We start from the raw sequence: 27434 nt of genomic DNA on the forward strand, positions 1-27434 counted from the left end.
AGCTTAATTATGTCAAATTCAGCATACTCTGGCTTTCCCCTTCACTTCTCCTATCATGCAGCCTGTGTCATGGAGGATGAGGGAAGGTGGCACTATGCTTGGGATGTCCTTATTAAGCCTATATGCAGGAATTTCTGTGAGGGGAGGTGCCTTTTTTGGAACTGTGGACCATCATTTTTTTAAATATAAAGAGGTTCAAAATAGTCATGCAGTAAGTGTGTATAAGAGAGGTTAATGAAAAATTGGAGTGGAAACAGTGATTTGTAAAATGATTTTGTTATAACATACTAAAAATTTATACAGTGATAGATTCGCCTTCCTCTGAGGCATGGGGTACAGATCACAACTGGAGGATTCTCTGCATCTTGGGATCTTCAAACTGTCTGAAGGCTTCAATATCTGAGATATAGGTGAAAGGATTATTCTAGGAGTGGGTGGGTGAGATTCTGTGGCCTGCATTGTGCAGGGGGTCAGACTAGATTATCATAATGGTCCCTTCTGACCTTAAAGTCTATGGCTGTGTCTACATTGGCACCCCTTTCTGGAAAATGGGTGCCAATGTAGACACAGCCTATGAGTCTATGCGGTTTTATAGACATTACTTTCTGGGATCATGGTCGGCAGTGTGACTGCCATGGCCCCCTGCTCCCTCGGCTGCCTCTGCCTAGTGCTGCTCTACCTGATCAGCGAGGCCAGTGCTAGATGAGTGTGGCCAATGGGGCTGGGCCCGGGCTGCTCCTTGCAGGTGGGGGGCACCGTTTCCCTAGCCCTGCTACGCTGCCATGAGCCCTGCCCGCCCATCCCAACACTGCACTCTCCCAGCTACCTAACATACTGTTTCTCAAACTTTTTAGCCCATGGCCCACCTGATTCAATGCAAACCTTTCTGTGGACCACAAGTTGCTAATGGAAACTGGATGTTAATTACATAATTACACCTGAGCCATTTTGCTAGTGCTTCTAAGGAGAACGGTTTAATTTAAGCAGTGGAAATATTAATTTAAAATATTAAACAGACTAAGTGCTTAAACTTTCTTATATTAGTTTATCAAACTTAATTTTAAATAAAGTAAAACATTTATGTCCAACACAAAAGGTTCCCATGTTTTCTTTATTTATGGCAGGGGTGGGGAACCTTTTTACGGTTGGCGGCCACTGACCCACAGAAAAATCAGGGGACAACTTGTGTGAGAAGCAAAAACTTTCAAAAACCACCCAACCCTCACTGATGTGGCCACCAACTGAGACATTTCACTCCTCTGACACTCCAGTCCCACTGCGGGGAGGGAGAAGAACAGGGAGGACTCAAGTTCAGGGCTTCCCATAAGCCAGAATTACTTTTCTGGGATTCCAGGGTTAGTGGATTTTGTGGACCCCCTAGGCTGTGGGATTGGGACAAAAAATGGGGGGTTCAGTGTGTGGGACAGGGCTGCAAGCAAGAGGAATGGGAGTGCAGAATCTTGACGAGAGGTAGGATGTAGGAGCGAGTGAGGGTGCAAAGTCTGGATGGGAGAAAGGGTGCAGGAGGAAGAGTGGTTGCAGGAGTAGGCAGGGGGTAGGGCATCTGGCCAAGGGGGAGGATGCAGGAACAGGGAAGGGTGCAGGAGTAGGATGGCAGTAGAGTGTCTGGCCAGTGGGGAGGGTGCAGGAACAAGAGTAGATTCAGGAGCAGACTGGGGGGAGGGCAGGGGGTAGGGTGTCTGGCCAGGAGGGAGGCTGCAGGAACTCACTAGGGGGTAGAGTATCTGGCCAGAGGAGAGGTTGCTGGCATGGACTGGGTTAAGGTGTCCAACCAGGATGGAGGGTGCAGGAGTGGGCTAGAAGTAGAGTGTCTGGCTAGGGGGGTGGGTGTAGGAGTGGGCTGAGGATGCGGAGTTTGGCAGGGGGTATGAGTGAGGGGGCTGGTGGTATGGGGGTCTGGGCATGAGAGGGTGAGGGGGCACTTGCCTTCATGTCCTGTGCTAGTCTCAGGCTCTACCTCCTGGTGCTCCCATTGGCCAGATTCTGGCCTATGGGAACAGCAGGGAAAGCCTCCAAGGAACGCATCCATGCGCTGCTGTTCTCCCACCAGGGGAGTGCAAACACTTTTTCACTGCAAGCTAGATAGCTCAGCAAGGCTTGAGGCCTTTTCTCTCCCCCACCATGGGAAGCCAACGATGGCACTCCAACCTCGTGGGAGCGAGAGGCTGGAGGGCCAGCGTGGGCTCCCTGCTTCAGGAGGGAAGGGCTGAGCTTGAGCTATGGACCACCAGGAAAGCAGCTGTGGAGACCCCTCCCCTCACACTGCATATGAGCCTGCTTATGCCAGCCTTTTTGCCCTGCTGAAATTGAGCACAGGATCATGCCCCTTTGATTTTCAGAGCTATAAGTTTCCAAAAAAAAACCCAAAAAACCCCACAAATCATAAAAGAAAAAAATTACGTAATTAAAACAACAATCTTGAGGGTAACTTAAAGTTTGCTTTATCCTCCAGAAACAAACTGAGAAAAAATGGCACCCATTTTTTTCTTTGAAGAGTTTAGGGACCAGGAACTACAAAGTGTGTTTCAAGATTTGTACTGACAGTTAAAGAGCTGAGGGGCCAGCAGACAGGAGGTCAAAAGTTCTGTCTTTAACAGCCCTACACTCTTCAAAAGTATACAGCAGGTAGTAGCAGATTATATAATGAAGAAAAAACTAACCTGATTTTCTTCTTTTAGTGCATTCAATTCGCTTTCCATTCTGACATTCATTTGGGTCAGTCTCTGAAGTAGCTGCTGCATATGTTGTAGAGAACTGACAATCTCCTTTTGAAAATAAGTCATGGTATATTAAATAATCTAGTTTGAGCATGAAAATAATGGAAGTTTTACAAATACTTTATATTTTTGATTAACACGTGTTCTTTATTCAGCCAATAAATTACATACTTTATATTAATATCACTTTCTCTTTTTAAATTATTAGCATCATCAGTTTTTGGGAGGAGATTGGTGGAAGACAAGATCAACTCAACTACTCTGCTTTTTTTCTGTGTAACAGCATAATAGTAATGTTCTTTTCAAGGTATGACACCACCTAGCAAACAGTTCAGTAACCGTCCTTGGCCTATCTGAACAAGACATGTTTAAATGTGCCATATTCAGTCTGCACTTTACAGTTTTGAATGCCCTGAAAACTATTCTCCATCTTCTGAATGTAGACTCTACTGGGCTGGAATTTACACACAGTAATGGTGTATGCTGACATGAATATCAATACTGGAATACAGTTTAGGCTTATCAGACTTTACAACTAGAATTTGAGCTTTTGGGGGTATATCCCCATATGATACTACAATGATAGGCTCATTGGAACGAATATAACACATACTTTTAAATTTTGAGATTAATTTAGGGCTAGATTGTGAATCCTTTCCTGACAGTGGGGAGTAGCTACTCACACAAACATTCCATTGACTTCACAGACATACTCAAAGTTATCTACTCACCATTCTATAGAATTTTAAATGTGGTTCTTAGGTATTTAATATTCATGATGGTGAGGACCTCATAACTCGCACTTAGGTTCTGTGTAGTACTGTGTATTCTAAAAGCGCTTTACGAAGTGCTTTACAAAGGAAAGTCAATACCATCATCTCCATTTTAAAGATGAGAAAAATGAGGCACAGAGAGATGACATGAGTTAGCCAAAATCAACCAGTAGACTGATGGAAGAGTCAGGAAAAGAACCCAAGGCTCCTAAGTCCAGTGCAGTGCTCTATCCATTAAGCAACAGTGCCCTTCCACTTATACGTAGTATAATTTGTCATAATAACCTAGATAATGCGTAAGGGCTCATCCAATGCTGACTGAAGTCAGCTTTATGTATATGAATACGATGAAACAAGATTTCTAACACAAGTTCCTAGAGAAAATGTGAGGTAAAAGTATATATCTCATCCTGTGATCAAGAAAGATTTCTCCTATTTTTGAGATTTGTTCCAAGACAAAAAAAAAATCAAAACCCGCAAAACAACAAAAAACAAAAACAAAAAACATAAACAAAAAAATCCTAAACAAGCAAAATAACAATTCAAAACATATGTGGCAAAAAGCAAAAACTGAAAATATTTTAACATCCCATAACAAGTGGGTACTGTCCAACATAAGTATAGCCAGCCGGGGTCAGACTAATGGTGCCTCTTGGCCCATATGTCTTCCAACACTGGCTGGTGCCACATGCTTCAGAGAGAATGACTAGACCTGGGCAATTTGAGTAATTTACTCTCTGTAATATAGGCCCAGCTTCTAGCAGTCAGACGTTTAGAGACACCAAGCATAGCACTGCATTCTTGACCATCTTGGCTAATAGTTATCAATTAACCTATCCATGAACTAATCACTTTTTTCACTTTCTTGCCTTCAGACAACCTCCTAACCTCAAACAAATTCTTTCTAGTAACCACGCAACACACTTCCATCATCATCATCATCATCCAAGAACCTACCCCTACAATCAGCCCCAGTGCCAGCTCTGCCCACACATCTACACCAATGATTTCATCACTGGACCCAACATCAGCCACCAAATCAGAGGCTCATTTTAACTGCACATCCACTAATGTGATCTATGCCAGCAATGCCCCACTGCAATGTATATTGACCAAACTGGGTAGTCTCTACGGTAGTGGTCCCCAACCTTTCATCGCGGGGCCGGCACTGTGCATGCGTCACGCGCTCACGGAAGGGCTGGCCCCTATCACTCGGTGGGTGCACATAAATGCCCTGCTGGGCACCATGGCGCCCGCGGGCACCGCATTGGGGACCACTGCTCTACGGGAAAGAATTAATGGACACAAATCAGATATCTGAAAAAGCAATACACAAAAACCTGTTGGAGAACACTTTAATCTGCCTGGACACTCATTAATGGATCTCCAAGTCACTGATTTGTTTCATGCCAATTCAACAAGCCAAATTCACAGAGAAGAATTGGATCTTATCTTCATTCACAAGTTTAATTCTTATGCAAACGGTATGAACTGGGATATTGGCTGGCTCACACACTATCTTCCACATCCTAATGACTTAACCAAGCAACCTAGCAATGGAGGTGCTAATTGTTCTTATCAGTCTCTTGTAACTATTTGAACTATCTACTCACTCTCTCTCTTTTTTTACTCACCTCCTTTTTTTTTCTTCTCTTTTTTCTTTCTCCCCCCCTTCCCTTATTTATGCTTGTATCTGAACTTCTAATACTCCTGTCATCTGAAGAAGTGGGTTTCTGTTACAGACTAACTCGGCTACCCCTCTGAAACTTTTTTTTTTTAAATCAGTTATACTTTCATCCTTCACAGCATTCCCTGGTAATGAGTTCTACAAGTTGACTATGTGCTGTGTGAAGCAGTACTGCCTTATATTTATTTTAAACCTGCTGGTATTTATTTTCTCCACACTGTTCATGATTTCCAAACATCTATCATATCCCTCTCAGTTGCTCTTCTTTAAGCTGAACAGTCCCAGTCTTTTTAATCTTTCCTCATATGAACATAAGAATGTCCAAACTGAGTAAGACCAAAGGTCCTTCTAGCCCAGTATCCTGTCTTGATAGTGGCCAATACCAAATGTCCCAGGCTATGTCTACACTTGGGGTGCTATTTTGGGATATCCTGAAATAGCTATAACACGTCTTTCGAGCATGCCTGTTATTTTGAAATATAATGGGCCCACTATTCCAACGTTCCTGTAAAACTAAGTCCACTAACTGTACACTACACTAGATTGAAATAAGTGCTGTGCAGACAGCACCAAATTTCATGTAGCTCAAACTGCGTATCTTATTTCAACCTATGGTGTAGTGTACACGCACCCCCAGAGGGAATGAACAGAAAAGGTAATTATCAAGTGATCCTTCCCTTGTCACCCATTCCCAGCTTCTGACAAAGAGGCTAGGGACACCATTCCTACCCATCCTGGCTAATAGCCACTGATGGACCTAGCCTCCATGAATGTATCTAGTTCTTTCTTGAACCCTGTGAACAACCTGGTCTTCTCAACTTCCTCTGGCAAGGATTTCCAAAAGCTGATTGTGTGTTGCATGAAGAAATACTGCCTTTTATTTGTTTTAAACCTACTATCTATTAATTGTATTTGGTGACTCCTAGTTCCTGTGTTATGTGAACAAGTAAATAACTTTTCCTTATTCACTTTTCCCACACCACTCATGATTTTATAGATCTCTATAGCTTAGTTTCCTCTTTTATCAGCAGAAGAGTCCTCGTCTTTTTAATCTCTCTTCATATGGAAGCTATTTCAAACCCCTAATCATTTTTAGTTACTCTTTTCCAATGACAAGATACCTTTTTTGAGAGGAGGTGACCATATCTACACACAGTATTCAAGATATGGGTATACCATGGATTTATATAGAGGCAATAAGATATTCTCTGTTTTATTCACTATCATTTTTAAAATTATTCCTAACATTCTGTTTGCTTTTTTGACTGCTGCTGTACATTAAGTGGATGTTTTCAGAGAACTATCCACAATGACTCCAAGATCTCTCTCTTGAGTGGTAATAGCTAATTTAGACCCCTCATTTTGTCCATATAGTTTGGATTATGTTTTCCAATATGCATTACTTTAAATTCACTTGCTATTTTGTTGCCCAGTCACCTAATTTTGCTAGATCCGTTTGAAGCTCTTCACAGTCTGCTTTGGACCTCTCTATATTGGGCAGTTTAGTATCGTATGCAAATTTTTCCACCTTACAGTTTACTCCTTTCTCTAGATTATTTATGAATACATTGAATAGGATTGAGCCCAGTACAAAGTCCTATGGGACACCACTAGTTAGTGGCCATCCTGAAAACTGACTGTTTATTCCTACTTTTTGTTTCTTGTCTTTTAACCAGTTATCAATCTGGGAGAGGCCCTTCCCTCTTATCCCATGATAATTTACTTTACTTAAGAGCCTTTGGTGAGGGACCTTCTCCAAGGCTTTCTGGAAATTTAAGTACACTATATCCACTGGATCCTCCTTGTCCGCATGCCTGTTGGTCCCCTCAAAGAATTCTAGTATATTGGTGAGGCATGATTTCCTTTTACAGGAACCATGTTGACTTTTCCCCCAAGAAATTATGCTTATCTTTGTGTCTGACAAAATCTCTCTCACATTCTCTGCAGTGTAGATAGATGCATAGGATTCATTTAACTTTTCTGCAATGGCCCTGTCTTTCTTGCGTGCTCATCTTGATCATCCACTGGCACCACTGATTCTTTAGCAGGCTTCTTGCTTTTCATGTATTTACAAAATTTGCTGTGGTTAGTTTGTGTCTTTTGCTAGTAGCTCTTCAAATTTATTTTTGGCTGACCTAATTATAATTTTGCTCTTGATTTGCCACAGTTTATGCTCCTTTCTATTTTTCAGAGTAGGATTTGACTTCCAATTTTTAAAATGACGTCTTTTGTCTCTGTTTCTTTTATGGGTGCTTTTTTTTGTTTTTGTTTTTGTTTTGTTTTGTTTTTTAAAAAGCCATGGTGGCTTTTTAGGGTGGAGGCAAGAGGCTCTTAAGGTTTTTTATGGGAATACTTGAACATTCATACAAATGATACAAACATACACATACACAGACTGAAAGCATAACTCTGGGGGTGTTTTTAGTACCACTTAAGAGTTGTGAGAGTCATTAAATTAAACTCTTAAGGCTACATCTGTTCTTACCTGCAGATCGATGCTCTGGAGGTCAATCTTCTGGCGTTCCAATTAGCGGGTCTAGTAAAGATCCGCCAAATTGAATGCTGAGAGTGCCCCTGTTGATGCCAGTACTCCTCCTCCTCCTCCTTATGAGAAGAAGGGAAGTTGATGGGAGGACTTGTTGACTTCCTGCTATGGGGATGGCGCCAAAGTTTGAATTAAGTTATGCCGACTCCAGCTACACAAATAACATAGCTGGAGTTGTGTATCTTAATTCAAACTTATCCCCTAGTGTAGACCTGGCCTTAGAAGCATCCATTACCTACTTTTTCTAGTGTTACTGGCAAGCATTCTTCAAAATGCAAAGAATAAACACAGTCTTTTGAGACTGTGATGGTAGTTAGATCACTCTTTAAGGGGTAATATGGTCAGTATTCTCCCTCCCTGAGAACAAGCACATTATTTTTTTGACATGCCTGTTTTAATGACCTATGAAGTGAGTCTTTTATGACCTAAGAAAAGATTACTTTTACATGAACTATCCTGCAAAATAGTGCAGTACACTGCTGTTACAGCCAATGTGTATTTGAGTATTTTATTTGGATGATTAACACATGATCTCAATTTTCACTGGATGGACTACCAGTGCAAGTAATTTGCTGGGTACGAGTGTCCAGAAAGATAAAATAAGTATTCTACAATCCTTACTGCATATCTTTATTGAATACATAATTAGAAGATATTTTATTGACATGCTAAATTTCTCTTTCCTGAAATTTAAATAAATAAATGAAGACTTGGAAATATAATGTCGAAAAAGAAAATTAATGAAAGAATTTTTGTCCTATTAATTGATTTGCTGTAAGCAGTATGATCCTGTTTTTATTATTAAAATCAATACTAAATTGTGAAAAAATTAAATGCTGAATAGTTTATTTTAGTAGTTTATCACATTTCTTTAAAAATCCCAGATACTGTTTATCACAAGAATTATTAATCACCTTTAATCAGAAAAATTGCATCAACCACTCACCTGTTTCTCTTCTTTAATGTGTGCATTTTCTTCACTGAGCTTTTTATTAATCTCTGTTTCCTTAACAAAAAATATAGTGAACACTAAGTAACATAGGAAAATATTATACAACCATCTTTAATATTAAACAATAATACATTTTTTAAAAATTACATTAACATCATTTTTCAACCTTCTCTAAGGCTATTGAATGAAATTTAGTCCTTGAAAGAAATTGGATTGGAAATATAGTATTTATAATTATATAATTGTCAGGGTATATATTCAGTATAGCAATATGTATGCATCTTTGGAAATCATTAGAACCCTGTTTTTAAAATGAGCAATAAGAAACGTTTGCCAACAAATTTTAAGAAGTTCTTGAATACCGTTCTGATTTTTTGTTGTAGTTCTTGTATCTGCTGTTCCTTTGCTGTAAGATTGATGTTTTCTTCTCCCACCTTGTACTGACACATGACCTTGGACCTTATCAAGTCTGTAGTTATTTTCTTCAGTTCCTTAACACAGGAAACATGCATAAATAATTCATCCAGTATTAGAACTGGGACTCAAAACAGACAAATCTTTACACTATTCTGATTCATGGCCTTTGTTTAAAAAAAGTACATAAACAACAAAATAAATGAAATTAAGTCATATACATTAAATTAATAGTAATGACTGTTCCAACTGTCAGATGACTTGATGCTTTTTACACTACTTAGAGGGATTATATAAATAATGGTACTGCCTCTCCCTATTAGAAATGTATTAGAAGTACTAGAGTTACACTATAGTTAATAATAAGTAGGCCTTAAGCACTTTAGGTTATGTCTACATATCAAGGGCTAAAGTTGAATTAAGCTTCGCAACTTGAGCAATGTCAATTGCGTATCTTAAGTTGAAATAGCTTAATATGGCTTTTGGCACTGTCTACACAGCAGGAATTCAAAGGAAGAACACTCTTCCTTCAACTTCCCTTATTCCTGGTGAAATGAAGGTTACCATGAGTCAGAGTACGAAATCATCCAGCTCAATGTTATTTCAAAAGAAAAGCTTGTAGTGTAGACACACAGTGTTATTTCACAAGGTCAGTTATTCTGAAATAACACTGCTGTGTAGATGTACCCTGAGACCAACAAAAAATATATAGTATCATGAGCTTTTGTGGGCAAAACCTGTTTCCTCAGATGAGCTGAGTCACTCTCCTCATCTGAGGAAGTGAATTTTGCCTGAAAGTTTATGATGATATACAGGGCTCACCGAACCGTGGCGAGTCCCGCTTGCCAGCCACACTGTCCGGCGATCTGCGCATGCGCAGATCGTTCTGCGCATGCACAGATTGCCTGAACCCAGCTCTTCCAGATTACAATCTACTCGCCATGGGCAGATTGTATTATTTGTCGAGCCCTGATAATATATGTATTTTTGTTAGTCTCTAAGATGCTACAGCACTACTCATTGGTTTTTAAAGTTACAGACTAACACAACTACCCCTCTGAGATATTATAGCTGATAGTGTTACAGAACTCCTGCGCAGAGCCCTGCAACAGGAGTGAAATATGCATTAGCACGCCGGTGACAACTTCTGTGTACTCCTGGGAAACGGCAGAAAAAAAGAAAGAGCAGTGGATATCTGGCAAAAACAGGAACTGACTTTAAATTTTTGGGATCTTTGCTTTCTCTGTAACATTACTTAATCTCAAGAGAACACTAAATTAATTTAATATTAGAAATCTTTACAACATGATTTTCCATTTAAATATGCCTTTGATTTTACAGCCATTATAATCTTTTAAATATCCTGCACTTAAAAAAATCATTATCTGTTTTCTAACTAGTTTATCCAAAGCTGCTAGTGCAGCAAATAAACAGCAAATGCTTTGATCTCATTAAATTACAACTTATAGTTCCTGGACTCATAAATATTGTGCCCTTTTCTCCCCCACCCCTCTTTTCTGGTGCAAGGTAGTCTGTTTAATATCTCTCTCTCCTTGAGCACTCTGACGTTTACTCAGACAAATAGCAGAGGTTATGAATGCTGTTCACAGATAGTATCAAGAATTCTTCGTGATGCCATAGTTGTGAACTAAGCATTCAGAATGGTAATAGTTTTATCTAGCAACTATGTTTGGTCTGTTTAACTTTTCTCTACAAAATTGGAATTCCATCTTATCACAGAAACAATGGTTAACTGTTCTGGACAAAGTCATATATTATTGCAAAAGAAAAACTAAGATTATCTTATATCTGAAATTCCTGAATATAAAGTTATATGTGAGAAAATGATTATAGCTACTACTTTCATTTAATTCATTTTTGATAAACTATTTTAATACTCTAGTTGTAAGTGAATTTACAAGGCTCTAACATAGACAAAGTATAATTGTTTAATTAATTTGAAGACTGTAAAGAGAATAGTATTACTTTAGAAATGTTATATTTGGTAATCTGAAAATCCAATTAGGAAATTTCTTTTTTTTTTCATACATACACTTATAATACTCAAATACCACAAGCATGTAAGAGGGGGTGAGAGTTTTTCCTAATATCCAACCTGGACCTCTCCCACCACAACTTGAGACCATTGCTCCACGTTCTGCCATCTGTCACTACTGAGAGTAAGAGGGGGTGTTCTCAGTAGTGACAGATGGCAGAACGTGGAGCAATGGTCTCAAGTTGTGGTGGGAGAGGTCCAGGTTGGATATTAGGAAAAACTATTTCACTAGGAGAGTGGTGAAACACTGGAATGGGTTAACTAGGGAAGTAGTGTAGTCTCCATCCCTAGAGGTGTTTAAGTCTCGGCTTGACAAAGCCCTGGCTGGGTTGATCTAGTTGGGATTGGTCCTGTTTAGAGCAGGGGGCTGGACTTGATGACCTCCTGAGGTCTCATTCAGCTCTATAGTTCTATGATTCTATGATTCCATATCTGCTGATGTAAGAAAAGAAGTAATGGGCTTAATCTGCAGCAAGGAAGATTCAGGTTATATATACAGTTAGAAATGTTTTCCTAATAAGTAATTAAGACTTCCAAAGGTGATTGTGGAATTCTCATCATTAGAGATTTTTAAGCATAGGCTAGACAAATACCTGTTTGAGATGGTGTCAATATACTTTGTCCAACTTCAGAACTGCAGGCTACACTCAACATCTCAAGGTCCCTTCCAGCACCACATTTCTATGATGTCTAAATTGACTTATCTGTGCTCCAGAACTACTACTTCCAACTTTCTTAGACGTTTCTACCATAACAAAACACTGGTCAGTTTCAGGATTGCTATTCAGAACCTGGTAACCAAAGTGAACCTGTCATATATAGCTGCACAGGAATGCTAAGAGATGCAGTGGAGGTACTGGACCCTTTGAACTGGCTGGTGGCCCTCTTACTAATCTTTTGTGTTGTCCTCTCTCTGATAGATTTAGTCCTCTAGCCACTAACTTCTCTGGTAAAAATTTCAAATCTTGTTTAGTATAATTTTTAAGGGTTTGTTTCTTTCAGCTATTACCTTTGCAAAGTTTCCATTTAAGCATTTTCTAAATAATTATTACCAAATACTTTAAATGTAACCTGCCAAATGTAATAGCTAAAAGCAAATATCTTAAAATATAAAATATTGAGAATCAAACCTATGCCACTGTCCTGTTGAAACAAACTGACAAGTCTGCAATTGAAAGGAGTCCAGGTGAGGAGGAGGCTATATTCTCCCACAGGCAGTAGAACTATTCATTTTAAGAGATTCAGAACATCCCAAAGCCAGTTCTAGAAATGTTGGTAATCAGACAAACATATGCAGTCTGTCTAAAAACAATTAAAATTCACTTTGCTTAGGGAAGATATACCTGTGCTGATTTAATCCAGGAGTCACTACAGTTGCATATTAGAGAATTACAGTGTAATGTCCTGGATTTGTATGTGCCTTTCCCTTACTCTTGGATCTGTAACTCACTTTTATGGCTACAAGTTAAATTATATTCTCCAACTTCAAACTCTTATCAGTAGCAATGCTATGAATGCAATTACTCTTGATCTGGGGCTAAACTTCCTAATGACTGCGAAAATGGCTGACAGCCCACTAACAGTAAAACACACTGGGCACAACTACACTACAAGATAAGGTCGAATTTACTATAGTCGATTTCTGGGCACCCGATTTTGTGAAGTCGAAGGGCCGTGTCTTCACTATGCGGAAGAACTGAATGTAGTCCGAAGTAGTCTGTGTCCCCATTAGGGAGCCTACTGCCAGCTCAGAGAGTGAGACACTGTGGGCAGCTTTGCAGTCTGGGCTATGTTCCAGTGTTTCTGGGTCTAAAAATGCTGTGCAGTTGATTAGATGGGCCCATGTTGGCTGCATCCCATAAGGCCACTCCTCTAGTCCTCCCCTCCTTGTGTGCTCATATCTTTTTGTGCCTTGGTTGCCCGCACAGATCCCAGAGCACTGCGACCACTGAAATTAACCTTTTTAAAACATCCCCATAGTTTTGTTTTTCAAAACCAGTTTACTTTTGAGGTAGTGGATTTTTGGTGTAATATTATAATTATTTGAATAATATATCTGGAATAAAAAAGCCATTTTTAAAAGTTGCAAAACTGCCTCATGATTTGCACACACTTTCAAGTAATTTCACAGTGTTGTGTTTAATTGTTAAGTTCCTAAGAATGTTTGACACTGATATTTTGGAAGTTGGTGTTTTTGAATACTCACAGTGTGCCTTATAGTCTAGTATGCAACTAAAAAGAAATTGGATTTAATGAGTGATTTATCTTTGTTGTTTTTAAAATTATAAGCACAAAATGAATGTCTGTAATGAGTAACAAACTTGAGACTGAAAGAAACATGAAAAAGGTCTTAATTAATTAAGCTGTCTGTGTCCCAGGATATAATTGATTTCTGAACCAGATCTTTAAAGGCATCATACCCCACTGAATCTTAACAATGAGAAGCTGTGTGTTCTATTAAAAACTGAAAAACAATACTAGGTGCAGGGAGAATTTTAAAGCATTGCGGTACTCATCAAACTCACTATTCAGAAATGCAAGAGTCACAGTGAGTAAAAGTGAAATTTTGATCAGTTTAAGACAAATTTAAATGGTAACTGAATCCACCTCCAAACCAACTAATTTTCTCTATTACAAATAGTAACATTAGGACCCCTGAACAGGTAGTTTCATGTAGCAACAGCAGCAGGGGAAGTGCCACAGAATCACCTGTCTGAAGATATCAGAGCAATAGCAACCCAAAGGCAATGGAGAGTGGAACCATGAACTGGTACTCTTCCAAACTTTCTAGCAGCCTGGTGATGAAGGGGAAAACATTACTGAACCCACCCTCAAATAAATGGAAGTGGGAGAGGAGGAGGCAAGAACAAGGTACCGGCTGTGTCTACATTGGCACCCCTTTCCGGAAAAGGGATGCTAATGAGACCAGTCAGAATTGCAAATGCCGTGGGGGATTTAAAAATCCCCCGCGGCATTTGCATGAACATGGCTGCCGCTTTTTTCCGGCTGGGGTTTTGCCGGAGAAAAGCGCCAGTCTAGACGGGATCTTGCGGAAAATAAGCCCTTTTCCGGAAGATCCCTTATTCCTACTTTCAAGTAACATTAGGACCCCTGAACAGGTAGTTTCATGTAGCAACAGCAGCAGGGGAAGTGCCACAGAATCACCTGTCTGAAGATATCAGAGCAGGTATTAGGCTTATTTTCCGCAAGATCCCGTCTAGACTGGCGCTTTTCTCCAGCAAAACCCCGAGCCGGAAAAAAGCGGCAGCCATGTTCATGCAAATGCCGCGGGGGATTTTTAAATCCCCCACGGCATTTGCAATTCTGACTGGTCTCATTAGCATCCCCTTTCCGGAAAGGGGTGCCAGTGTAGACACAGTGGGTGAGATTATGGACAGAAAATGAAATTATATCAGCACTGAAGGAGCTGCCTTTGCTTTTCTCCTGTTACCCTTTAATTGGCTACTAGAAGGGAAGAGAGAACTGCTCCTCCCCACATGCATACTGACTCTATTAGCCTGCCTCACTCAAGTACTTAGGAGAAAGGAAAACTCCAAAGAGATGTCTGGAAACTACTATAGTTCTGAATGTGTGTGTGACAGGAGGGAGCTTAGTAGCAGGTTAGCCTCACTGTCCACACACCTCCTGCCTCCCTATTTACCTTTGTTACCTTAGTCCCAAAGCTCTCCATTTATTTTAGTGATTTGGTGGCATATGGGGGTTGCCAGGGGGCATGTGCCTTAAATGCCATGGGCAGGAAAGGCAAGGATGCAGCCAGCAGCCAGTGGGGCCAGTCCCTGGGTATCCTAGAGGACTAGTGGGGGTCCTGGCACCAGCAGCAGGCCCCCTCCCCAAAATACTCAACAGTGGCGGCTGGAGCAGCAGAGCATTGAGGGTCTCCTGGCTGTGTTGTTTGGGGGATAAGTGGGACCACCCCTGCACTCACCCGTGGGAAACAGAGCGATACAACCAGGGAAGCAAAGGAAGCTGGGGCCACGTTACTCTGCTTCCCCTGTCATTGCCGGTGAGTATGGGGGTGGAGGGGAGAGGGCCGACCCCTACCGTCAAAGCCAGACTTCCAGACCTGCTAGTTCCCCCAGACCACATTGGTTGGGGGAAGAGGCAGGTGGAGAGGCTGTGGGGCAGAGAGAGGTGGGACCTGGGGTAAGGTGGGGGTTGTCCTGGCACTTCCTTGAGCTGGAGATTCACATGGCTGGTGGCCCTCTGTGTCACCCTTCACCAATAACCCCTGGATTTTGCAATGTTTTTTTCTCCCCAGACCACCAGATTTCTTTTATAACAATAGATGTTTTTTTTCCTATTCCCCATACACTATCTCCATAATTTTCAACCAGGATTGGGGGTCCACAGAGTATGTCTAAGAGGTCAGTAAAAGGTTGTCATCACACCCAAACAAAGGTTTTCAAACGGGGGTCTTCAAACTATGTAAGATTTCCAAAAGGGACCCCTCCTCCCTTTGACCTTTTTAAAGGTCCACAAATGAAACAAGTGCTCTCCTTCTGGCACTCTGGAAAGTGCCACCTATTGCATCTATGGGGTGGGCCAGGGTATAGCAACAAAGTAAAGAGGGAAGCTATACTGCCAGATATTGGGATGATGAAGATCAATGACAGTTCCTATGTGTCAGGAACTCTTCAAAGCTGCCCTGTATTTGATGAGCTTTCCTCCCATACATTTTTTACACAGGTGTTCCCTGTAAGATTCATATGCCACCCAGCTGATTAGTAGAGTGCCCACAGCTAGATTTTTTTATTTCAATTTGTGGTGCACATTTTCACATGCTTTGGGGCACATAAAATGTATTCTGCCCATGTATGGAAAAAAATCTACATAGGGATGGAAATGATTGAGGGAATGAGGGAGGGAAAATTGAAGGGGGGCATAGAATATTAACATAATACCAACCTCTTATATAGTGCTTTTCATCCATAGATCTCAAAGCAGTTTACAAAGATCAGTAGCATTATCCCCATTTTACAGCTGGGGAACTGACACACAGAGAGGGACATCATGTGACTGCCCAAGGTAACCAGCAAAGCAGTGTCAGAGCCAGGAACTGAACCTAGGTATCCTTAGATCCAATTCTAGCCACTGGCCATTATGAAGAACAGTGCTACAATTTGTATGTTGTTATTACTTCTACTACTGTAGCTCCTCAACCAAGCCCAACTAAACATCTGGAAAATACATACTCTACTTACCTCCTTCAAATTATCTATTTCAGATTCTTGTCTTTTATTCACTGATGTCAGCTTCTTATTAAGTTGTTGTGCTTCCAGCACTTCAATGAAAAATAAATAAATACATCATCAAAATATACCTTTAAATTAAAACTTCATATTGTTATATATTCTATAATATATATGTAATAACTTCAATAGCAAACTCTGAAAAAGGAGATACGTTGCACATGTCTCAATTACGTTGTTTTACTATAGTAGTGTCTTAAATACTCAGGTAGGATCTGACTCATTTATACTAGCCTTGGTACAGCTCAAATCTTTAGATTTTTACAAAGGGGTGGAATTTTTGTAAGAAAAAAAAAAATATATATATATATATATATATATATATATATATATATATATATATATATGTATATATAAAGAGAGAGAGAGAGCACCTGCCTGTGCATCTATTTGTCTGTTCAAGAAAAAAAACGGTTACTTACCTGTAACTGTTGTTCTTCGAGATGTGTTGCTCATGTCCATTCGAATTAGGTGTGCGCACCGCGTGTTCCGGAGCGTTTTCCCTAGCGGTACCCGTAGAGCCGGCAGGGCGCCTCCTTGGAGTGGTGCCACCATGGTGGGGCATAAGTACCCCTGCCAGCGCTGCCCCACCTCAGTTCCTTCTTGCCGGATGCTCCAACGAAGGGGAGGCGGGGGGGAGTTGAATGGACATGAGCAACACATCTTGAAGAACAACAGTTACAGGTAAATAACCATTCTTTTCTTCTTCGAGTGATTGCTCATGTCCATTCGAATTAGGTGACTTCCAAGCCAACGCCCCCTCAAGGAGGAGGGGTCGGAGCACTCAAAAAAGAGAAGTTCACAAAAAGCTGAACAATACAACCTGTTTATTCAACCAAGCGAACACAGAAAAAACTGTAAAATGCGATGTAGCACTGATAACAAACATATTTACAGCACAGAGTTGAGGACTACAGAGCCCACCCCTGCATCCTCCCCGGCCTGCTGTGACAGCACATAGTGTGCCGTAAAGGTGTGAAGCGACGACCACGTGGCCGCCCTGCAGATTTCAGTGATTGGAACCTGCGCCTCGAAAGTCACATAGGACACCTGCGCCCTGGTGGGGTGTGCTGTGACTTGGGGTGGCACCTTCCCGGCTAGGGCATAACACTCCCTGATACACCCTGCGACCCAATTGGACAACCTCTGGGTTGAAATGGGGAGCCCTTTCATCCTGTCTGCGACAGCAATAAACAATTGCGGGGATCTGCAAAAAGGTTTGGTCCTATCAATATAAAAGGCTAGTGCACGCCTAGCATCCAGGGAATGGAGCACCTGTTCCTTAGAGGAGGCGTGGGGTTTTGGAAAGAAAACCGGGAGGTAAATTTCTTGGGACAAATGGAACGGACACACCACATTGGGGAGAAAAGCTGGATGAGGGCGGAGCCTCACGTTATTGTCAGAGAACACCGGGTAGGGCGGATTTATAGTTAACGCCCTCAATTCGGAGACCCTGAGAGTCGACGTAATGGCCACAATGAACGCGACCTTCAAAGAGAGGTGCTTCAAAGAACACGTAGCCAGTGGCTCAAAGGGGGGCGACATAAGTCTAAACAACACAAGGTTGAGGTCCCAAGCGGGGAGAGCGGGTCTAACCGACGGATACGACTTATCCAAACCCTTAAGGAACCTTTTGACCACAGGGTCAGAGAACAGAGAAACTCCTGCTGAACCAACATGGAAGGCGGAGAGAGATGCCACATGGACTTTGATAGAGGAGGTAGAGAGGCCACTGGACCTAAGTTCAAAAAGGTAGTCCAGAATGGACGGGACAGATGCACAGGACGGGTGCACTCCCCTTCAGGACGCCCAAGACGAGAAGCGCCGCCACTTGGCAGCGTACAACCGTCTGGTAGATGTTTTTCTACAACTTAGGAGCACCATCTGGGAACATTCCCTTTCCGGTTGAGTCAACCATGAATAAACCAGGCCGTTAGGTGTAGAGACTTGAGTTTCAGGTGAACCGTGGTCCCCCCGTCCCACGGTTGGGTCAAGAGATCCCGGGCTGGCGGGAGCGTTATAGGCTCCTTGGCGAGCATGTCCACCAGTATAGGGAACCAGAATTGCCTGGGCCAGCGGGGGGCTATCAGGACGAGTGTGGACCCGAAGGTCCTGGCCCTGGTCAGGACCCTGGGAATTAGGGGAAACGGAGGGAAAGCATAAAGGATGTCCGCCGGCCATGTCACCGTCATGGCATCCCCCCAGGAGTGTTGCCCGAGCCCCAGCAGGGAGCAATAACTCTGGCACTTGGTATTGCGTGCTGAGGCAAACACGTCTAGTCAGGGATAGCCCCACCTGCAGAAGACCTGACGAAGAATCAAGTCCTTGAGAGACCACTCATGGGCTCCAAAGGACCTGCTCAGAGCATTGGGCAGCAGATTTTTGCACCCTGGCAGGTACTCTGCCTGCAAAGCTATGTTGTGCCGTACACACGGGTCCCAGAGGCGCAGGGCCTCGCAACAGAGGGGAGGCGACCGGGCACCCCTCTGCCTGTTGGCACCCCAGCTGCCGTGTTGTCCAGGCAGACTAGGACGGAGCAGCGAGAGAGCTTCAACAGGAAGGTCTCGCACGCTCTCCTGACTGCCCTGACCTCCCGCACATTTATGTGCAGAGCGCACTCTGCAGGGGACCAAAGACCCTGGGTCCTGTGGCACCCTGGTGTGCTCCCCAACCCAGGTCCGAGGCATCTGTGACCAGAGTGAGCGAGGGGAGAGGTACGGAGAAGGAGATCCCGCTGCACACCACAGACTCCTAAGTCCACCATTGCAACGAAACTATTACCTCCAGGGGCACTGTAAGAACCATGTCCCAGAGGCCCCTGGATTGGTTGAATGCCCTTTCCAACCAAGCCTGCAGAGGTCTGAGTCTCATTTGAGCATGGCGTACCACATACGTGCACACCGCCATGTGCCCCAGCAACCTTGAGCAGACCTGGGCGGTTGTGATAGGGGACTGAGTTAATTCAGAGACCAGCTCCACTATGGCCAGGAACCTGGCCCTGGGGAGAAGTGCCCTTGCCAACCTGGCATCCAGGAGGGCACCCACGAATTCGAGGTGCTGAGAGGGAGTCAATGATGACTTTTCCTCATTCACCATGAGTCCCAGCCTTACGAAGAGGGCCCTTGTGAGGGACACATGGGCCTCTAATTGTTTGTAGGAACGACCACAAATTAGCCAGTCGTCCAGGTACGGGAACACATGTACCACTGATTTGCGGAGGAACGCCTCCACGACTGCCATGCATTTTGTAAAAACCCTGGGTGCTGTAGAAAGGCCAAATGGGAGCACAGTAAATTGGAAGTGGCACCGGGGGACAATGAAACGGAGGAACCTCCCATGGCAGGGTCTTATCGCCACATGGAAGTAAGCATCCCTGAAATCGAGAGTGGCGTACCAGTCTCCTAACTGTAGAACCGGAATGACAGAAGTCAGGGTCACCATTCTGAATTTGGATTTCACGACCGCCTTGTTGAAGTCCCTTAGATCTAAGATGAGACGGACCCCGCCCTTGGGTTTTGGGACAATGAAATATCGGGAGTAAAAACCCTTGCCCTCCAGGTGCGATGGAACCCTCTCTACCACTCCCTTTTGGAGGAGCGCCAGTACCTCCTGGCGGAGGGTGCCTTTGTGAGAGGTGTCTCTGAAAAGGGATGGGGAAGGTGGGTTGGAAGGGGGCAAGCCCAGAAAAGGGATGGTATAGCACTCATGACTATGTTTAGGACCCAGGCATCGTTTGTGATTTTTGCCCAGGCTTGAGCAAACTGGGATAACCTGGCCCCAAACGGGGGGCCAGGGTAGGAGGCTGGTGCGCGGCTCTCTGGGAGCCTGTCAAAACTGATGTTTGTGCTGTTGGGAGGGACCTTGACCTACGCCCCCTTGAGGACGATGGACCCGCAGCCGCCCCCGTACCTCCACCGGAAGCACGAGGATGGCGTCTCCAGTAGTCCCCACGGGGGACTTGGGACTGCGGCCTCCCATGCTGTCTGTAGGGCAGCTGACGACGCTGAGGAGCCGGTGTGTGGATCCCCAAGGACCGAAGGGTAGACCTTGTGTCCTTGAGCGTATGGAGCCTCGAGTCCGTATGCTCCAAGAATAACGCCTTGCCGTCGAAAGGCAGATCTTGGATAGTAGACTGGACATCAGGAGGTATTCCAGACACTTGCAGCCAGGCACCATGGTGCATCACCACACCTGACGCCATGGTGCAGGCTGCAGAGTCGACCGCATCCAGGGAAGCCTGGAGGGCTGTGTGGGTGATGGCCTTATCCTCAGAGGTCATGGCCGCAAATTCCTGATGGGTCTCAGCAGGGAGCTTATCCTTGAACTTATCCATGGCCTGCCAGGTATTAAAAGCATAATGACTTAGCATCGCTTGCTGATTAGCGATGCGGAGTTGCACCCCACCAGTGGCGTATACTTTCCGGCCCATTAAGTCAAGGCGCTTGGCTCCCTAGCTTTCAGGGACGGCCCCGGCTGGGGGAGTTTTTCCTTTTGGGCCACTGCCTGTATAACCAAGGACCCAGGGACAGGCTGGGAGTACAAGTGCTCGTGCCCCGACTGGGGAACATAGTAGCGCCTTTCAACACCCTTTAAGGTAGGGGTCAGGGTCGCCAGTGTTTGCCACAGAGCATTGGTAATTTTTGCCACCGTTTTATTAAGTGGCAAAGCCAAACGGGCGGGCGCGTCATCTGAAAGAATATCAATCATAGGGTCCGTGTCCTCCACGACTGGCTCCACCAGGACACTCAGGTTGGAAGCCAGACGACTGAGCAGCTCCTGATGCGCTTGGGCATCCATAGTAGGCAGCGCCAGTGCAGGACCTGCCAGGGCTTCATCAGGAGATGATGATGACGACGACTCCTGTGTCAATGCTGGATCTAGCGCAGGAGCCGTGTGCAGTACAAGTTGGACATACGGTACCGCCTCCGGACACAGCTCCGGCACCGAGGCCTGTGCCTGTGCCGCAAGGTCCAATGTAGGCGGCCTCTGGGGGGAAGGAGGAGGTCGTGACGATGAAGCCGATGGTTGCGTTTGGCGACCCGAGGTTCCTGACACAACGGAGGGGGGGCACAGGCCCCTGCCACTGGTGGTAAGCCCACGGTGTCCAGAAAGGCCACTGCTGATGAGGTGGCCAAGTCTGCTGCACCTGTGAACGGTTACCTCAGTGCCAGGAACGGGATCTATGGGCCGAAGAGGCTCCCGATGACCCTGACCTGAGGGATGTCGCATCGGAATCCGATGAATAATCATACTCTTGCCAGGGAGGCGCCGACGAGGAGTGACCTGTAGCCGACGGAGGGGCAAATCTGGCCATGGACTCTGGCTTACCTGTGTGAGCACAGTGGGGGCGTGCCGGTGTCGATGCCGGTAAGACTGGTGGCGGTGCCGGTGCTGTTGGAGGTGGCTGTTGCAGCACCGGGAGAACAGAAGGCTGTTGCAGCACCGATGGAGCGGTAGCATGCTGCACCAGGGGACCCAGTCCCGGTGCTGAAAGCGGTGTTGGTGCCGAAAGCGGTGCCGGGAGGCCCAGTCCCAGTGCCGGATGCATCTCCGGCACGGAGCATGATGGTGCCAAGACAAACCCTGAAGAAGTCGACATCACCATCGGCTGGGGCACCGGCAAGGTCCACATGGTCGGTGCCAGTGCTTGAGACGGTGCCAAGATGTGCGTCGGTACTGAAGACCCCGGTGCTGACGATTGAAGGGGCAGTCCTGGAAAAGTACTCCGAGCCAGTGTCGAAGATGACGGTGCCGCAGATGTTGCCACAAGGCTAGGATGGTACGGCACCGGTGCAGCCAAAAGGGGGACCGGGAGAGATCCCAATACCGAGGTAGGCCGAACCCAGTCGAGTGCTGGGTAAGGCTTAGGAGCCGGCGTCGAGAACGGCATCGATGCCGAGGCAAGCGGTACTGGTCTCACCAGGGACGGTCCCGTCACATGAGTGGCCTGAGCCTACCGGTCATGCCGGCGTGGAGGCGAAGCCAGAGTTAACATGGCCTCTGGCGTAGACAACCTTGACCCTTCCGCCTCAACTGACGACGGAGGGGAGGTGGTGAGACAGATGAGCTCCTGTGCCGCCTCAAATGTGTCCGGCATGGACGGGCGGTGTGGGGGCAATTGCCCTGGACTAGAGGGACGTTCCGCTCGCTTACACTGCACCGTAGAGTATGTGCGCACCCGTGAGTCAGTACCACGGTGCAGACCTGACGTGGTTTTCCAAGATGGGGACCTCCCGTGAGACTTTTTCAACCTCTTCGATGCCAGAGAGAGAGACCGGTGCTGGGTCCTCGATGCCGAGGCCTGGGCCCGAGACAGAGTATCCCGCATGGACGCCAGTGCACTGTGCACTGCAGGGTGCCCAGCCAGTGCCGGCTGTAAAGCCGTCTCCATGAGAAGTTTTAAGCGAGAGACTCTCTCCCTTTTAGTGCACGGCTTGAAAGACTTACAGATCTTACAGGCGTCCGTAAGATGGCTCTTACCCAGGGTATGTCTACACTACCACCCTAGTTCGAACTAGGGTGGTAATGTAGGCAACCGGAGTTGCAAATGAAGCCTGGGATTTGAATTTCCCAGGCTTCATTTGCATAAAGCCGGGCGCCGCCATTTTTAAATGTCCGCTAGTGCGGACTCTGTTCGGAGGAGTTCACGAGGAGTTCGGAGGAGTTCATGAGGAGTAACAGTAGTTCGGACTAGGAAGCCTAGTCCAAACTACCTAGTCCGTGCCGCGTGTAGCCGCGCGGCACGGAGTCCGCACTAGCGGACATTTAAAAATGGCGGCGCCCAGCTTTATGCAAATGAAGCCCGGGAAATTCAAATCCCGGGCTTCATTTGCAACTCCGGTTGCCTACATTACCACCCTAGTTCGAACTAGGGTGGTAGTGTAGACATACCCCCAGACACTTCAGACAGCTGTCGTGTGGGTCTCCTTTGGGCATGAACTTTGCGCAGACAGCGCACGCCTTGAAGCCTTGCGGCCCTGGCATTCCTCACCCCCAAAGGGGGAGAAAGAACAAAGAACGAAGAAGACACTAACTACCTAACTAATTGAACTATTTACAAAGCTAAGAGAAATGGGAACCATTAACTAATCTAAGAGAAAGACACACTCCAACGACCGTCACGGGCGGTAAGAAGGAACTGAGGTGGGGCAGTGCCAGCAGGGGTACTTATGCCCCGCCATGGCAGCGCCACTCCAGGGGTCGCCCTCCCGGAGCTTTGGGTACTGCTAGGGAAAACGCTCCGGAAGAAGCGGTGCATGCAGTGCGCACACCTAATTCGAATGGACATGAGCAACCACTCGAAGAAGAACTCCTCCTAAACCATAAAAACTGGGACCACCAAATTTTGTACACAGCTTCCTAACTTAAACCAAGGTCAGGATTTGATTATGCCTGGAAAACAAAAAGTGCCAGGAATGGGACTATTTCCCATATCATGGAAAGGGAGGGGGCAGAGAGAGGAGGAATATGAAAGGGAGGGCACAGACAGGAGGGATGTGATACTGAGAAGTGGCCACTGGGGGCAGCTGCAGCACCAAGAGAGTGGCCAGCAGGGATGGAGCTGCTTAAGAAGGCTCACTACCCCAAACCTGGAGCCTTCCCCACCCCTGTGGAGAGTCTGTAGGCCATGGGAAGGGGACTGCTGAAGGGGAGGACAGCCCCTACAGCCTGGTTCCTCCCCAAACAGCCTGCAGGCCCCAGAAGGCCACTGCAGCAGGGGCAGTTGGAGGAGGGAAGCCCCCAGGGCCTGTCCCCACCCCTTCAGACAGCCTGCAGGCTGTAGCAGGGGAGAGGCAGCTGTAGGTAGAGCAGCCCCCAGAGCCTGGCCCCTAGACAGCCTGCAGGCCGTGTGGGGGGAAGAGGGGTCGCTGCAGGAGGGGAAGCCTCTGGACCCTGCAGGGACTTTCAGCCTCCTGAGAATAGCACTGGGGCAAAGAGAGCTGGGGGGAAGGGGGGCCAGAGTCTCTTCCCTGCCTAGCCCAGCCTATGGGAACCCCAGAAAAAGTAAATCTGGCCTATGGGAAGCCCAGAATCTCAGTCGTCCATGTCCTTTCCCCTCTTCTGGAATGCAAGAAGAACGAGAAGTCTCAGTGAGGGCTGGAGGTTTTGCTTCTCTCTTGTGTGGTCCCCAACTGATTTGTCTGTGGGTCAGTGACCCGTGACCCAAAAAAGGTTCCCCACACCTGCCATAAATAAAGAAAACACTGAAGCCTTTTATGTTGGACATAATATTTTACTGAATTTAAAATGAAGTTTGATAAACTAACATGCGAAAGTTAAAATGTTTAATCTGTTTAATAATTTAAATTAAACCGTTCTCCCCAGCTGCAACCCTAGCAAAATGGCTCAGATGTAATCATGTAATTAATAGTGAGTTTCCATTAGCAACGGGCAGTCTACAGAAAGGTTTGGAGAGAGCAGGGCCTCAAGAAAGGGGTGGGGTGTTTGGGAAAGGATGGGGTAGATCCTGGCTTGTCATGACATGTAAAAAGTGATTTTGGGGATAAAAAGTTTGAAGACCACTCCTTTAAACAATGATGTTTTGAGGTTTACAGGATCTTTCGAAAAAGGCTTTTATTTTCGAAAGAACTGTATCTAGACTGCGGTTTTACTTTCGAAATAGCGCTTTTTTGAAAGAGAGCCATGATGTGATTACGCAAATGAAGCATGGGAAATTCAAATCCTGGCTTAATTTGCAATTTCTAAGTGTCTAATTTACATCTTTCTGTCAAAAGAGGGACATAGTCTAGATGTACCCTTAATGGACAGTAGAAACGTGATAAAGGAGACATAACATTTCCAGTGTAGATAAAAGTTTGATTTTAGTGTGAGATCCTGGCCCAATGAGAGTATTACCATGGACATCAATGGAGACTGGATTTCACTCTAAGGCCTGGTCTACACTAGGACTTTACATCAACTTTAGCCCCATATGGTCAATTTTCTAAGAGATGTGTCCACACTACCAAGTCTGTCGTGTTGACCTAAAGGGCTATGGAAATAGATTCCTGTACTTCTGCTTCTCACAAGGAGGAACACTGTTCCTAACCTTGCACGGTAGAATTTATGCTAGTGTAAATGGAGCATTGCTAGAAAGTCAATGCTGTTGGCCTCCAGGAGGCCTCCTACAGCTTCCCGCTCTGACTGCTCTGGCCACAACTTGCACCACAACTGTTCTGCCACTGAGCTCAAAAGGTCCTGAGACCAGGAGAAGAGCCTGTCTCATGTGGTCATTGTGACAAATCCATTCGTGAGTGAGCAGCACACTGTGGCACACATGCAGATGGCATCAACTACTCCCAACAATAGCACAACTACTTTGAGGATTTCTGCTTTCATGGGATCTAGTTCCCAGAAGCAGAGAAGAGCATCTGCCTGGAGTCCCCAGAAGATCTTCAATCTCATCTAGGTGTGGGGGAAGAAACCATTCTCAATGAGCTACAAACCAGTCCTACCATAGAGTGAAGGAGGAAGACAAGAATGGTCTGGTGCAGAACTTCACACGTGTCGCTTCTACAACTGGCTGGGTGCCATTTTGGGGGATGGCCTGGCCAGTGTCTCCAGCATGGTTGTTAAGTCAGGACAAGATACAACTATCATCAACCTGGAGGACTCTGATGGCAGGGAGGGCACAAAGAGGAGGAGGAAGAGGAGGACAGTAGCCAGCCACTGATCCCCGAGAGCCAGGAGCTGATCATGTCACTGGAGCCAGCCCCACCCCACCTCCCGCCCCCACCTCCCAGAATGTCTCCCAATCCAGCACCCACCCTGGGGAGAACACTTCTGGAGAGTTCACAAACTCTGTCTAATTATAAATGGGTTAAGGCAATGGGATGTGAGGTGCAGCATTCTCTGTGCCTATACAGCACAGGGGGCATGGAACAGCATGTTAATGTGTCTGGAGATGAAGTGGGAATCCTCCCTACATATCTCCATTAAGTTCTTTGTTCCTTCTCACAAGGTTTTTGGGGAGGCCAGCCTTATGCCATCCTCCACTGTAGCACACCTTCCCATGCCAACCCACCACTAAGGGGTCTGGCATCATGGAACCATAAAGTAGTGCAGTATAAGGCCCAAGTTTATGATCACATTTAGTCAGCATATGCTCCTGATCATTTGGTGTGATTCAGGGAAGCCTGATATCTTGCGTGGCAATCTGCATGAAGGAGGAGGGGAACTTATTAGTCTTCTCCCCATGAAGCTGTGCATGCCAGACACACAACCTCCGCCTCCCTGCAGGAAGGAAAGGAACCCACAGATGCTGGGTGGGTTGGCTTGCTGCTGTGTCTCTGGAGGGCTGAATGTGCCAGCCCCGGCATGTGCTGAACACAGCAGAAAGCTGACCCACCCTTGCCCTGCTCTCCTCTGCCTGCAGGCTCATGCCCTGGATGGGAAACTAGCACTGTCCTGGGAAGCCACTTTCTCCTGCCACCCCACTTCTGCCTGCAGGTTCTGGCCCTATCTGGTCCCTAACCCTGACTACCTGCCTCTGGACCAAGTGTGTCCCAATGCTCCCCCAAGAAGTTTGGGCACCTGCTGTAAAGTGATCACTTTAAAGCAAGCATTTGGCCTTACATGGATCGAATCTCCTTAGTCTTTACAGAGACCTCTGGTGTACACTAGCAGATTAGGGGTAAGCTTTACAAAATGTATCTGCTGTAAAGTCTGCCCTTGTAACTTTTCTTTGCAACTGGCACAGCAGCCAGCTTGGTGCATTCTCCCCTCTTCTGCTTGTCTGGCTCACACCCACAGGTGCAAATGCATGAGGGAGGAGATGTCCAGGGAACAAATGGACTGCATGCACACCCTCATGGCGGAGATCAGGCAAAGCAGCAGGATGGGATTGCAGAGCGGCAGTAGAGGAGGGCTGCCAGGGAGTAGTGGACACAGCAGGATGAGACAATGTTCACTTTCCTGACTAGTTATGGAGCGTGTAGCATCCTGCCTTGAAAAGGCCACAGTCCAGAACCCTGACTACCCCCAATGACACCCCTGGTCA

The 27434-nt window shown here is 45.6% G+C and overlaps 1 protein-coding gene across 1 annotated transcript in view; it reads right to left on the reverse strand.

The window, feature by feature from the left end:
- Nucleotides 1-27434, reverse strand: part of CCDC73 (coiled-coil domain containing 73) — a 204963-nt gene that overhangs the window by 78735 nt on the left and 98794 nt on the right. The window contains exons 8-11 of the mRNA XM_089778828.1: nucleotides 16388-16467; nucleotides 9058-9186; nucleotides 8690-8749; nucleotides 2682-2786 (exon numbers count right to left, since the gene is read on the reverse strand). Coding sequence (XP_089634954.1) covers nucleotides 2682-2786; nucleotides 8690-8749; nucleotides 9058-9186; nucleotides 16388-16467 — 374 coding nt within the window. The remainder of the gene's footprint in view (nucleotides 1-2681; nucleotides 2787-8689; nucleotides 8750-9057; nucleotides 9187-16387; nucleotides 16468-27434) is intronic.

This window comes from Pelodiscus sinensis, chromosome 5 (assembly GCF_052426305.1).
Source record: "Pelodiscus sinensis isolate ZL-2025 chromosome 5, ASM5242630v1, whole genome shotgun sequence".
Classification (NCBI taxonomy): domain Eukaryota; kingdom Metazoa; phylum Chordata; order Testudines; family Trionychidae; genus Pelodiscus; species Pelodiscus sinensis.